The following is a 13,126-nucleotide window of genomic DNA, read 5'->3' on the forward strand; positions in this document are numbered from 1 at the left end:
TCAGTTTCTGCATGTGTAAAATGGAGATACTAATACAATACTTCCTCTAAGGGCTGTTGTAAAGATTAAATGAAATGACAGCTATAAAACATGAAGAACAGTGCCTGGCACACAGTAAGCACATTTAATCTGATTGGCAGGGGGTGGGGTGTGTGCCTGCTCATGGAATCTCAGTTCCCTGACCAGGGATTGAACCCAGGTCATGGCAGTGAAAGTTCAGAATCCTAACCACGAAGCCACCAGGGAACTCCCCTAATTTGAATTATCAATCCTGCTACTACTACAATATAGTTTACACTCGTAAGACTCACTGCCCCTTACGATCACTATCTTTACTGACAATACTTCCATGTGGACTTTACATTTGTGAATCCATTTTGCCCAAGACAATGGCTAACCTCAAATAAAGGATGAAAGCTAAGAACTCACTCAACCACTTCTTCCTCAGGAGTGCAAGATGAAATCCCCTGTGAATTTCTGACATCTTTTTCTGAATTACTTGCCCACACTCTTTAGTACAAGTGTCAAAATAAGTAACCATATTACTATATGTTAAACCTACCACAAGCATCACATAAAATGCTTAGAAAAGTACTTGAATTGAAACTGAGATTTTAAGGAAGGCTATAAGGTAGGAACGGAGAAGGCAATGGCAAGCCACTCCAGTACTATTGCCTAGAAAATCCCATGGATGGAGGAACCTGGTAGGCTGCAGTCCGTGGGGTCACTAAGGGTCAGACACGACTGAGCGACTTCACTTTCACTTTTCACTTTCACACATCGGAGAAGGAAATGGCAACCCACTCCAGTGTTCTTGCCTGGAGAATCCCAGGGATGGGGGAGCCTGGTGGGCTTCCGTCTATGGGGTAACACAGAGTCGGACACGACTGAAGTGACTTAGCATAAGGTAGGAAACGAAAAAAAGAGGAAGACTATATGTGTTCCAGACAGAAGGAACACAGCACGTGTTACATAAAGCCCTGAAACACAGAAGAATCTAGTGTGAAAAAGAAACAAAGGAGGTCTGTGAGGCTGGAACAAGGTAAATTACAGAGGCACAAGACCCAGGGAGCAGCTGTGGTCAAGAACCGGGATTTCAAGCTATGTCCAAGCAACACCCATTAAAGGACTTTAAATAGGGAGAGTTACCCAAAATAAGTGACAGGCAAGCTTTGCTAGATTTAAAAAAAAAAAAGCTAAAAAACATTCCCAGGGAAAACTCTTCCTGGTTTTAAGCCAAAATATGATTTCTTGCTAGTATTTCTTTCTGTATGTATGAAGATGGTGTAGTTTCTCTAAGAACATATCAGCTGGCAACATAGCTATGAGTGGACACCCAGGAAGCCAGAAGCTAATATCTTAAAACTAACAGTGCCATAGCCACTGTCACACACGTAAGTTTTCCCAGTGTTTCCTCTACAACAGAGCAATAAACTCCTAAAAGCCATTTGCCTTTGAAAGTTATTTTATCAAAAAACTCCCTATTCCAAATTCAAGTCCCAAAGGGCCTATGTCTCTTTACTAACCTCTTCTTCCTCTAGTTTTCGTTTCTTCTCTTTCTTGATATCTTCTGTTTTAATTTTCTTAGGTTTATAATCAGCACTAGAAAGGGGAACATGAATATGCAGTTAACACAAGTGTGACTCAGTACTTCTCACCAGTAGGATTAGGACCTCCAAACTCTTCTTGGCGGCCTCCAAGGCAGGCGTGGTTGCTATTTTTCTTGGCTGGGCATTCTACAGTCAAGAACAGGAATGGAGAAAGTGAAGAAGGCCAGACCAAGGACCAATAGTTATAACCCTATGCAGAACAAAACAAACAGCTTCATACTACATGCATGCCTGGAAGGGAGGTGGAGTAGAGGTTTAAGTACAGAAACAGACAATACTAGAAGGCAAACACACAGTGCAACAATGGCTACCACAAAGTAATAACTGGACGGGGAAGGGGAAGAAAGAAATTCTTTATAAATTCTAAACACATACAAATGAGCTAAGTATTTCCCTCCTCCCCTTCCAACTACATTCTACCATAAATCCTTTGTAGATTCCCAAAACATCATAAATTTCACAAGGCTGAAAACAATGAATAGGATTTAACCTCACTGACTGAAACTAAGAAGCACATATAAGCCTCAAGATACATGTTTTAAGTAAGAGCAATTTTATTATTTTTATACATGGAAACTTCACTGAGAAAGTATTAAGGGGCACAGATTCGAGGAAAAACTGCTTTTAACAATGAAAACTTCTCTGTGAGAGGTGATGACACACTTAAAGTAACTTAAATAATTTAAATATTTTTCATGAACTCTGGATTATTTGGCATTACCTTATTAATAAGAAAAAAATGTAAGAAAAGTGTAAATACACATTCAAAGAGAAATCAATCACCCAGTCTATTAATCACAAATTCCTAAAGAGTAAAACTCAACCAATGCAGAAGGTTCTATGTACTATTCTCTTAACAACTCCCTCTTTTTTGTTTTCAAAACTCAAAAGTAGTAAGAAGTACTCACTCATCCTCATCCCGAGGTCTCTTTAATGGCTTTATATCCTCTTTAGGAGGAGCAAAATAGCCATCATCTTCAGGTTCATCTTTAATCCGTGGTGGACTGGAGAGAAAAAAAAATTGTTCGCCAGTGAGTGTTAGAAAATCTACATTACAAAAGTAATGCCAAGCTGGGAGAAGACGCTAACAGAAGGATAATGACATCCATGTGTACATATTAAAAGGTTCTCCATGAGCACTTTTTTCTCACTTAATTCTCACCGCAACAGTGTCCTCATTTTATAGATGAAGAGGTGAGATCAAGGTCAGGGATCAGAACCCCTCATTTTTGGTCAGTATTCTTTCCATGACCTCTTGGTTGTCTTTACCAACACAATCCACATCACAGTAGGAACAAACTTAAGCTGTTTCTTCCCCTTGTTTGAGGGATCTACTGTGTACCTGACCCCACAAGCGATCTGAGTTGATTATTCTAGTGCTCCAAAGCTAAAATATAGCTTTCACCAAAAAAGGAATAAAAATATATTCCCCAAACTTGAGGCTCAGAACAAAAAACTGAAGTCATTCTAAGTCAAATCTATTCACTGTTCAACTTCCTCCTTCGGTTTACTTTATACACAGAAGAGTACCTTGTCCTATTTTTGTTAGCATTTTGCGTTCTCAATATAAAAAGATGATTCTGTTAGATGACTATGTTGAACCAAAAAAGAGGAGAGAACAAGTTAAAAAACCAAAGGGGCCAGTCACCACCACAGCCTGGGGTGTTCCCAGGCCTGGCACATCTTGTCAGAACCTCACTGCTCACAGCCAGAAGCATCCACAAGGCTAACTCACTCAGCACAAGGAATGGCCTCCGGACACAAAGGAAGTCACCCTATCTCTAAGTGGGCCAAGGGATAAGCATCCAGATTTAGTTGCCAAATAAAGTCAGTATATTCACAGGGTTTCAATGCTGTCCTTGCCCCTCCCTTCCCCACAAGCATACTGGATGCCCCTTGCTTGCAAATGAACTTGAGTATTTAAAGAGATTAACTTTCCCTCCTTATTTATGTACACTCCCCAAAGGCCAACCTTTATAGCTGCTTCTCCCCTCCACAGAAACCACTGATACCAACCCAAGGGTTCAAAATCTCCAAAAGTTTTGCACCAGAAAGAAAGCAACACTATTTACCCAACTAGTTAAGTAAATGCTAGATCCTAGTACCATCATCGGAGAAGGCACTGGCGACCCACTCCAGTACTCTTGCCTGGAAAATCCCATGGACGGAGGAGTCTAGTAGGCTGCAGTCCATGGGGTCGTGAAGAGTCAGACACGACTGAGCAACTTCACTTTCCCTTTTCCCTTTCATGCATTGGAGAAGGAAATGGCAACCCACTCCAGTGTTCTTGCCTGGAGAATCCCAGGGACGGGGGAACCTGGGGGTCTGCTGTCTATGGGATCGCACAGAGTCGGACACAACTGAAGCGACTTAGCAGCAGCAGTACCATCATAAGTGAGGTTAAAAGCACATGGGAAGGCTTACTAGGCCTGAAGAAAAAAATTTAAAAAACCAATTCAGTGAGGTATGTGGATTCTCTACCAAGACAAAGATGCAAGGTGGCAAGCAGACCAGCAAAGTGAACAGAGCAACCATGGCCTCAAAGGGTATGCTTCTGATCATCTAACCCAAAAGTCTGAAATCAAACCCAGGACTCCACACCATGTCCAGAGAGTCTAATCATATCTTAGTCTTAGTTTAATAAAAGTCCAAGGCCATCTCTTGGCAGAAAATAGTTGCCCTGTGTTCAGTCACTATATCTAAGGATCAGAATGCCTAGCTTACAGCTTTAACGCTTCTTGAATTTTATTATTCTGCATTCCTGGAACAGTTACAGAACATGCCTGAAGAGGGCACTTGCTTCTCCTGGGGTAAGAACAATTTTCAAAATTGTTCTCAAATGAAACTGAAAGTTCAAAATTTCAAGAAAGCAAAACTTTCAAAACATTTTGCCCTGGATAATAAGGCAAACAGTCCCAACAACTCCTGGTAAATCCATTCTGCCATTCAGTGGAGCAGGTTAGAATGTTATTTATTTTTTTAGAAACTAGAGAAACATTTGGACTTATTTTAGGGCGCTGCAGCTGATGAGGAAAACAGAATCTAAATGGTCCCACAAAGGAAAGAAAAGGTGACCTCTGGATTGTGGTGACCTCCCTGGAAAGTGACCTCTCCTTCTGGAAAAGAGAGAAAATACTTCTGCTCAAATCTACCCCTGTCCCTAAAATGCAGATCAAATCAGTTTCTATATATGAGCAACCAAGGAATACTACCAAGGAATTCAGAGTAGGAGTTTTTTAGGAAACTCCAAAATTACTATTGACTAATAGACTTTCTTTTAGGGGTGATGAAAATGTTTTGAAATTAGATAGAGGGTAGTGGGGGAGGTAATATAACCTTGTGAAAAACTAAAAACCAATAAACTGTACACTTTAAAGGGGTATATTTTATGGAAGTGTAAATTATATCTCAATAAAAAAAAAACTTCTTCCTGCCAACCTTCTCCACTCAAAATAGCCTTCTATAAAATGTGCTGGTCAGTCTTGCTAAATGACACTCTAGAAATGCTCTCATTGGCTAAGACCAAGTCCTTTCACTGCCAACTTCCTTGAAAACCTGGAGATGGCCAGGTCAGTGCATTTTAGGTGAGCTCAAGCAACACTGCAACATGGGCAGCTGGCCTGCTGGACACACACAGAGCAAGAGAGCCAAGACAGCAGAGTCTTACCTAGAAAAGCCATTTTCCTTCTCCTTTTTTATTTTTGCATCCCCAGAAGCTTTAATCTGAAAGGTAAAACCACAGTAACTGATTAGTACCTTAAAAGGACTAAAGCTGAAGAAGTTTCTACCTTACTTGAGATGATTTGGCCTCTACTCCTGGGAAATCTTGATCCCAGACTGCCTCTTATTAGCAAAATTGAACAGATGAACCAAAGGTCCTGACACTTTTCTAAGACTCCTTTTTTACAGTTCTTTACTGGGAAGTGTTTCCCTTCAAATTAGTGGCTTTTTACCTTTAAATGAGGGTAGGTCCCCTCCCTCAATAAATATACTCCACTTACTAGTCGGACACGACTGAGCGACTTCACTTTCACGTATTGGAGAAGGAAGTGGCAACCCACTCCAGTGTTCTTGCCTGAAGAATCCCAGGGACGGGGAAGCCTGGTGGGCTGCCGTTTATGGGGTCGCACAGAGTCGGACACGACTGAAGCGACTTAGCAGCAGCAGCAGCAATTCAAAGTTTTGCCCTTGGCAGTGCAGACAGGAAATAAAAAAACAAACCCAAACGAAAAGGAATACTTTATTTCCCATCTTCACTGACTTAGGCAAAGTATATTCATGTTCACCCTCCTTCAAATTTCCAGACAAAAATATACATGTAGACACACGCGTAGGGTACCAATGGAAGAATACAAAAAAAAAAAAGTACAGTGGCTGCCTCCACAAAGGGAAAGACCTGAGGACAGTGAGTTGAGGGTTAAAGGGTGATTATTTTTCACTACTGTCCCCTATTCTATATTGTCTGAATTTACCAAGTCCATCCAGCATTACTTTCTGAGAAACGAAAAAACTTTTTTAAAAAGGCTAGGCACAGTACTACTACTCATTCACAGCCAGATGAGCTTATTCTGAGAAGGCTTATGCTGGTTATACTGGAACCAAAGCCACAAAGAGCACCAGTGTCACTAAATTTTTACTCAGGAAGAAGCTTCATTCAACGGAGGACCAACGTGGTATTAGGCCTTCTCTCAAAAACAAAGCTAACTTTCCCCATGAAAGAAAACTTGACTTTTCCAGATATCCTACATCCCTTAATTTACCACACAAAGGAAGGTAATGACATGGATAGATTTGGTACATGAAATACAGTGGTAAAGTTTGGTTTTCATCATTTAAGACTCTGGTAGGCTCTGACATCTCTTGGCACAGACTTTCTCATTCAAAGGTCAGGGGATGACAAAATTCTGTAAAGCAATTATCCTTCAATAAAAAAACAAATTAAAAAAAAAAGGTCAGAGGCTCTTACTACCCAATGAAGGTACTTTCATTACTTGCTCTCAAAGGTAAACAAAATGAAAAATCAGCCCACGCCGCTTCCTCCTCCACTAGGTGTTCTGTACCTTTTCTTCCTTTCGTCTTTCCTTGTCTCTGTCTTTGTGTTTGTCTTTATGCTTCTCTGAACTTCCATCTTTGTGTTTGGTTTTCTCCTTCTCTTTGTGTTTCTTTTCAGAATCTTTATGTTCACTGTGAAAATAAGACACAAACAGTAAGCCCAGAGTAGGAACCACAGGATTCATTTCACAAGATTAACTCACAAGATACCCTGAGATAACACGAACCATGGAAACTTACAATGCTTTAAATAACCAGTCCTGACAGAAAGTTCAAGTGGAAGCTCTTCACTACATCAGGCATTATCTTGCTTAATGTCTTAAGTTTTTCAAAGAGCAAAGGAATCAAAGGGAGAAACATGATTATTCTAAACACACCAGGACATTTTTTCTAAGTGTCCATGATACAGCAAATCCATTGTATTTCTACAACATTCTACCAGCTAAAAACTATAATGAAAGCTCCAACTTGAGCACTCACATCTGACATGAGGAGGTAAGAACAGCTCAACAAAAATTATTTAGTGGCTCAGTGCCAGACTAGAGACATACCACAAAGGTAGCCATGCCTGGGCTTTGTGCAGTGAGCAGCCCAACACAGTCAATGTTTCCTGCCAGCTGAGGAAAAGCTAGTCACTTCTACAAGAGGCTTATAAATCCTGCTTGGTCCTTTCCTCACAATAAGAAAAGCCCTATCTCAAAGCAAGGGCATGCTTTGAGGGCCTGTTTTTCAAAGCCTTGCTTTTAAAGGCGTTTATGTACACACTGGTAATACTATTAAAAAAAAAGTGCTACTCCTCAGGAAAACAAAATATGACATTATAAAACAAAAGCCATTAAAATGTTCATATCCTGGGGTCTAGCTCCTGGAGACTTCTCTCTGGGAAAAGCATTACAGAAAGATGTTCACTCTGATGCTTCCCATGATGAAAAAACAAACAAGAACAAACGAACAAATAAAAAACCACCAAGAAACCAGATAGAGCCTTGGTAAATAATCAGAGGGGGAAACTGTGATATACCACAGCTATACATCACAGTTATCATTATGTAGCCATTATGCTATAATTTGTGAGTCCTGTAAATATACATGATAAATTTAAGACAAGCAAAATAAGAGGAATATATAAAATAACTGCAGTTATATAGAAACATGCAAGTGGACAAAAACTAAAGAGCAAAATTCAGAAGCTGTATTTTTTTTTTTTTGGCTGTCACATCTGCCTTTATTGTAGTAACAGGTGGGACACTTCCAGCCACAGTAAAAAAAAAAAAAATTAATTTACAAAAGCAGGGATTCAGTAAAGCTGCCTGGTTAGAACCTTTGGGAGCTCATATGTAGATGCCGACCCAAAGCAGCAGGAAGAGGACTCCAAAGCCCATGAAGAGTGAAGCCACCAGGGAGATGAGGAGCTCTTTGTAGACATCCTGAGTGTACTTGGTGGACGTGACCTCATAAACGAAGAACCAGGCAGTGAAGAACATGCCAATGGCCAGCAGCACCACGGTCAGGTGGGGAAAGACAGCTGGGTTCACGGGGCTGGTGTATCTGCTCATGGCCTCAAGTTCCATTTTGCCGGGCACAGGGTAATCCGCCACTCCGCTACCGGAAGAGGAGCTGTATTTTAAAGTGGCATGACACTGGATGACTATTTTCTTCAGTGCACTGGGAAGGCGGCTAAGGTCCCTGCTCACCGCAGCAGCCAATATATTCCACAAGTTACCAGAAGAGAATGTGAATTCAAGGGCTATGAACTGGGGGTCATCCCTAGAAACAGGATAGCTGACAACCACCCCAGCTGACAGCCAGTCAATCCTACAGGCAGCATAGGCTCTTGCCTTTCCTACCATAGACTGTATTTCCCATCTGTCACATTTACCACATTCAGCCCAGGAAAAAAACAAACAGATTTTACCAGCAATGAGGTCATTAGGTTACAACCATTCCATGAAGTTTGTCCTAAAGATATCTGGCTAGCACTTTCAGCTACACCCAAGTCCAGAAAGGGAGAAACAGACAACGGTATCAGTCAGGCAAGAGCCCCAGAACCTGGATCAGGACAGCAAGTGGTATCAACCACATCTCTGGAGACAAAAGGAGCCCCAACTAATGATGGGGGTTTGGATAATAAATCAGCAAAAACTATGAAATCCAGCCAGGAGAGCAGGGGGATGAGTATAAACAGGACTACAGGTTTGGGAAAGACCCAGAACTATCAAGAGAGGAAAATACAGCAATGTCCACTTTCTTGGTTTATATATTTCTCCCTCTGTGTTGTTCTTACTGGGTTGTTATTTAAATGTGCCACACACTGGAACATAACAGATTTCTATGTAAGTACAGTTTAAAAAAAAAATTCTAGTGTACTAGCACATGATGATCAATTTTTCCCACTATGCTTTTTATTCTTAGCATTATTACGAAGTCACTCAATGTGCTCTCATAATCTGTTTTCACCACAGCACAGTGTTTTAGAAACAACTTATTCTTTATTTTGTACAAAATGGCTCCCAATTACAATAATGCTCTTACCTTCAGTTCTCCTGAATTCTTTTGGCTTTAGAATGGTGAAAAAGTAGCTATCAAGATTGCAACTGATTCTGCAGGAGTTTATATATACGAAATCACAGGCCCATGGTTTTGATACTACCAGCAAAATGTGTGAGCTTACTATTTTATATACAAGCACTGAAGTTTCAGCTTTTGTTTGTTTTGAACATTAACTCTAAGAGGAATTAATGGTCATCTAAAGAAGTTCCTGCCTAAAAGCAAAAAATCTGGAACAATGACATCTGTAATATTAATGGTTAGATATACCTTCCCCCCAGAATAAGAAAAAAGGACAAACTTAAGCAAGCAATATGTTCAGTGCTTTCACGTATATTATTTTATTCAGTTCTCACAACACCTCTGTGAAGGAGTCTGTTATTCCTTACTGATTCAGAAACAGAGGAGCCAGTGGTTCAGTCTTATTCCAAGCTACAGTGTTAGAAAGAAGGGCAGCTGGGATTTAAACTCAGCATTTCCACCTCTAAGTTCAGAGCACTTTCCAGTAAATCAGTATCATTAAATTTCCATGAAGCTGACAGCCACCACTTAAGGGAAGCCTAGTGTGAAGAGACAAAGGCATGGGCAGTCTAAGACTTGATGTATAAAGTTAAAAGATTTTCCTCTACCATCAAGTGAAAACTTTCTAGACAAGACCTAGGATATCGGAAATTATAAAACTCTGGGATAGCTACCTCTTAGATTGTCTTCCCATGAAACTAAATGGCTGATTCAGGAATCTGAGTTTAGGAATACTCTGTAGTCCTTATTCCTTTATGTTCCACCTCCTTGCCTCCACCACCCCTACTTGCTTTTCTTTCTCAATGAAAGCAATTCTCTGAACATGATTCTGTTACACCAGAAAACTGGCTTTTTGGTCTCCTGGCAATCACAGCATGGGCACCATGAGTATACACACAGGCCTCCAGTTTTCAGCTTTGCTATTCATTATCACACCACACAGAGATCAGGGAAAAGAAGTCAACAAATGACATGGCAGTGGCACTGATACTCAGGCCAACCCCAGGAAAGTGAAAGAAGTCAGTACTTCCTCTGCCTGCTAACCAGAGGGAAATCTATTCAGGAAATTCAAAGTTTCTGCTAGTGTAGTAATCCCTTTGTAGGTACAATTAATCACAAAGCCCAAAAGAGATGAAACTACCAACTTGACTTTTCAAAGGCATCTCACTCTCCTCTATTCCCAATTGTTTAGATAGAAGAGAACAAGTTTGCATGTTTATACTGAGTTCAGAAGATTCAGAGTTAAGGAACATCTTGTGGTAACAAGGCATTCCATTGGGGACTGTTAGAAATGTGGGTTTATGAAGCTGTATTAAGTCTCTGAACACAATGGTAACATCGTGTCTACTTGTCGTGTGCTGTTCCTGTCCCTGCCTCCAGAAGCAGAGAACAGAGTACTGGGAGTCCTACCCCCTCATCCATAACCTGACACCGACAGGAGGGCTGCCAAAGAGCAAACCCCAGTGTCAGTCTTTCCTAGGCATCTACCGGAAGTGAGTAGCAGATGCTTTTGGAGGTCAAAGTCTTGTGACACAGAAGCATGTCGAAGGCCGTGCCATGCAAGTCAGAAGCAGGATTTGGCCAGTGGTAGAAATGCAGCCAATCTGGGATCAGTGAGGCTGACTCATCATCATTCAGGATTTCCTAACATGTACCTCTTTTTCCAAAAGACTTAAAACTGACTTGACTTTCACAGTGGCTTAAAGGGCATTACCTTTCCACTGATGATAGTGAGATGATGGAAATTCTGACCACTGCAGAAGAGGAGTTCATATGTTGACTATCTGTTTTAAGAGCTGTTACCCATGTCTATGTACTGATCCCACTACTTTTTCATACGCAATAGCACAATATGTAAAAGTCACAAAATGGGTTGTAAATGTAACTGAGGACTAGAATACTAGCCACTGGAGAAGGAAATGGCAACCCACTCCAGTGTTCTTGCCTGGAGAATCCCAGGGACGGGGGAGCCTAGTGGGCTGCCGTCTATGGGGTCGCACAGAGTTGGACACAACTGGAGTGACTTAGCAGCAGCAGCAGCAGAATACTGGCCAGTCTGGGGCAGCTTAGTACAGGTGACTCCAATACTGAAGAAACTTCAGTGTGGCTAAATAAGAAAAATAAACTAGAAAAGCTTAATAATGATCATAGTAAGGAAACCCAGAGATGTGAAGAACAAATACACTTTAAGAATGAGTTTAGTCTGGGGTACGGTGAACACTAAAATACAGACAGTAGCTGGCATTCCTAGAATATCTAAAATGGTCAACACTTTCTGATAAAATATAAATTTCATCATCAGGAACTCAGAAAGCATCCAATTATTGGGTATACACAGAAGCTGACTCCTTGGCTCAGTGCTCATATCTGTTTGGAGATAAAATCTACCAAACATCAGAGTCTGGACAAGCAAAAGTCAATGCCAAAGAGAATAAATGGAAAGATTCAGCACAGCAAAAACAAAAAATTCAGGAAGAGAGACAGAAGTTAAATTATTTGTCCAACTGGCAACTAGTGGAGCCAGAGTTTGAACCCAGGCCATCTGAAGCCCATGCATCTAATCACTCCATTATACTGCCCTTCTGGCTGCTTCCAAAAGAGATCCAGCTGATATTTCACTGTATCCATCACACCTCTTGTGCGACACTTGATGGACCTGCGCAGACAAAACAGAGAGTTGACCCAGGCTCCCCTAGGCACTTACGAAGACGGATGAGAGAGACAGTGGAAGTAGGCGGGGTGGCAGCAGGAAGCCCAAGACAGAAAAATATTCTTCTTCTGCCTCGAGAAGGCATTTGCTGCCTCTTTAGGAAAAAACCCCGGTCTGATCATCTGGGAAGCTAGGATGTTGGCTATGGGAAACCATTTAAAGAAAACTAAAACAATGGTCTGTCCTCTATCACTAATAAAAATATTTAGCAGACACTTAAAACAGTATAAAGTCCCAGGCACTCTTCTAAGCAATTTAATCCCCATAACAAAACTCTGAGATAAGTATCTTCATTTTACACATATGGAAACTGAGACATGGGAAGGTTCAGTAACTCACCCAAGAAAATACATCTAATGAGCAGTAACTAGGATTTAAACTCAGGAAGTTATTATGCCTTTGACCACTCTGGTGCCTTACTCCCCAAATAAGGCAAAAAAAAAAAAAAAAGGAAACACTGCTAGGAAGAGTAGTGGGAGCCTCTTTATCTTCTGAGAATAGGACCTAGCCACTAATGGCTAAGAGAACAAACTCATTCCAGCGACCTGCCCATTTCCTCAAGGCAACAGCCCCCCCAAGGCTGCAGTCAATGGAGTCATAGGGGATTCCTCTGGGAGAATCTAGAAAAATTCTAACCTGTGGAAGGAAGAAATCCATGGCCCTTCAAAAGAAAGCAGATAATTAAAGTAATGGTTTTTCCCATGGTCATGTATGGGTGTGAGAGTTGGACTGTGAAGAAAGCTAAGCTGATCGCTGATGCTTTTGAACTGTGGTGCTGGAGAAGACTCTTGAGAGTCCCTTGGACTGCAAGGAGATCCAACCAGTCCATTCTAAAGGAGATCAATCCTGGGTGTTCATTGAAGGACTTATGCTAAAGCTGAAACTCCAATACTTTGGCCACCTCATGCGACGAGTTGACTCACTGGAAGAGTCTGATGCTAAGAGGGATTGGGGGTAGGAGGAGACGGGGACGACAGAGAATGAGATGGCTGGATGGCATCACCGACTCAATGGACATGAGTTTGAGTGAACTCCAGGAGTTGGTGATGGACAGGGAGGCCTGGTGTGCTGTGGTTCACAGGGTTGCAAAGAGTTGGACACGACTGAGCGACTGAACTGAACTGAATGTTTGTTAAATCAAAAATTTTAGGTAGGTAAATTCTAAAATTGCCTCTGGAAAAAAAAA

At 41.2% G+C, this 13,126-nt stretch overlaps 1 protein-coding gene across 2 annotated transcripts in view; it reads right to left on the minus strand.

The window, feature by feature from the left end:
* Window positions 1-13,126, minus strand: part of TOP1 (DNA topoisomerase I) — a 90,880-nt gene that overhangs the window by 34,627 nt on the left and 43,127 nt on the right. For both annotated transcript variants that reach the window (XM_055437372.2, XM_088843783.1), the window contains 4 exons: window positions 6,671-6,794; window positions 5,278-5,333; window positions 2,519-2,614; window positions 1,527-1,602 (listed from right to left, as the gene is read on the minus strand). In XM_055437372.2, the coding sequence (XP_055293347.1) occupies window positions 1,527-1,602; window positions 2,519-2,614; window positions 5,278-5,333; window positions 6,671-6,794 (352 nt within the window). The remainder of the gene's footprint in view (window positions 1-1,526; window positions 1,603-2,518; window positions 2,615-5,277; window positions 5,334-6,670; window positions 6,795-13,126) is intronic.

Source organism: Moschus berezovskii, chromosome 15, assembly GCF_049115385.1.
Source record: "Moschus berezovskii isolate FMDL1 chromosome 15, NW_MosBer_1.0, whole genome shotgun sequence".
In the NCBI taxonomy this organism is placed as follows: Eukaryota; Metazoa; Chordata; class Mammalia; order Artiodactyla; family Moschidae; genus Moschus; species Moschus berezovskii.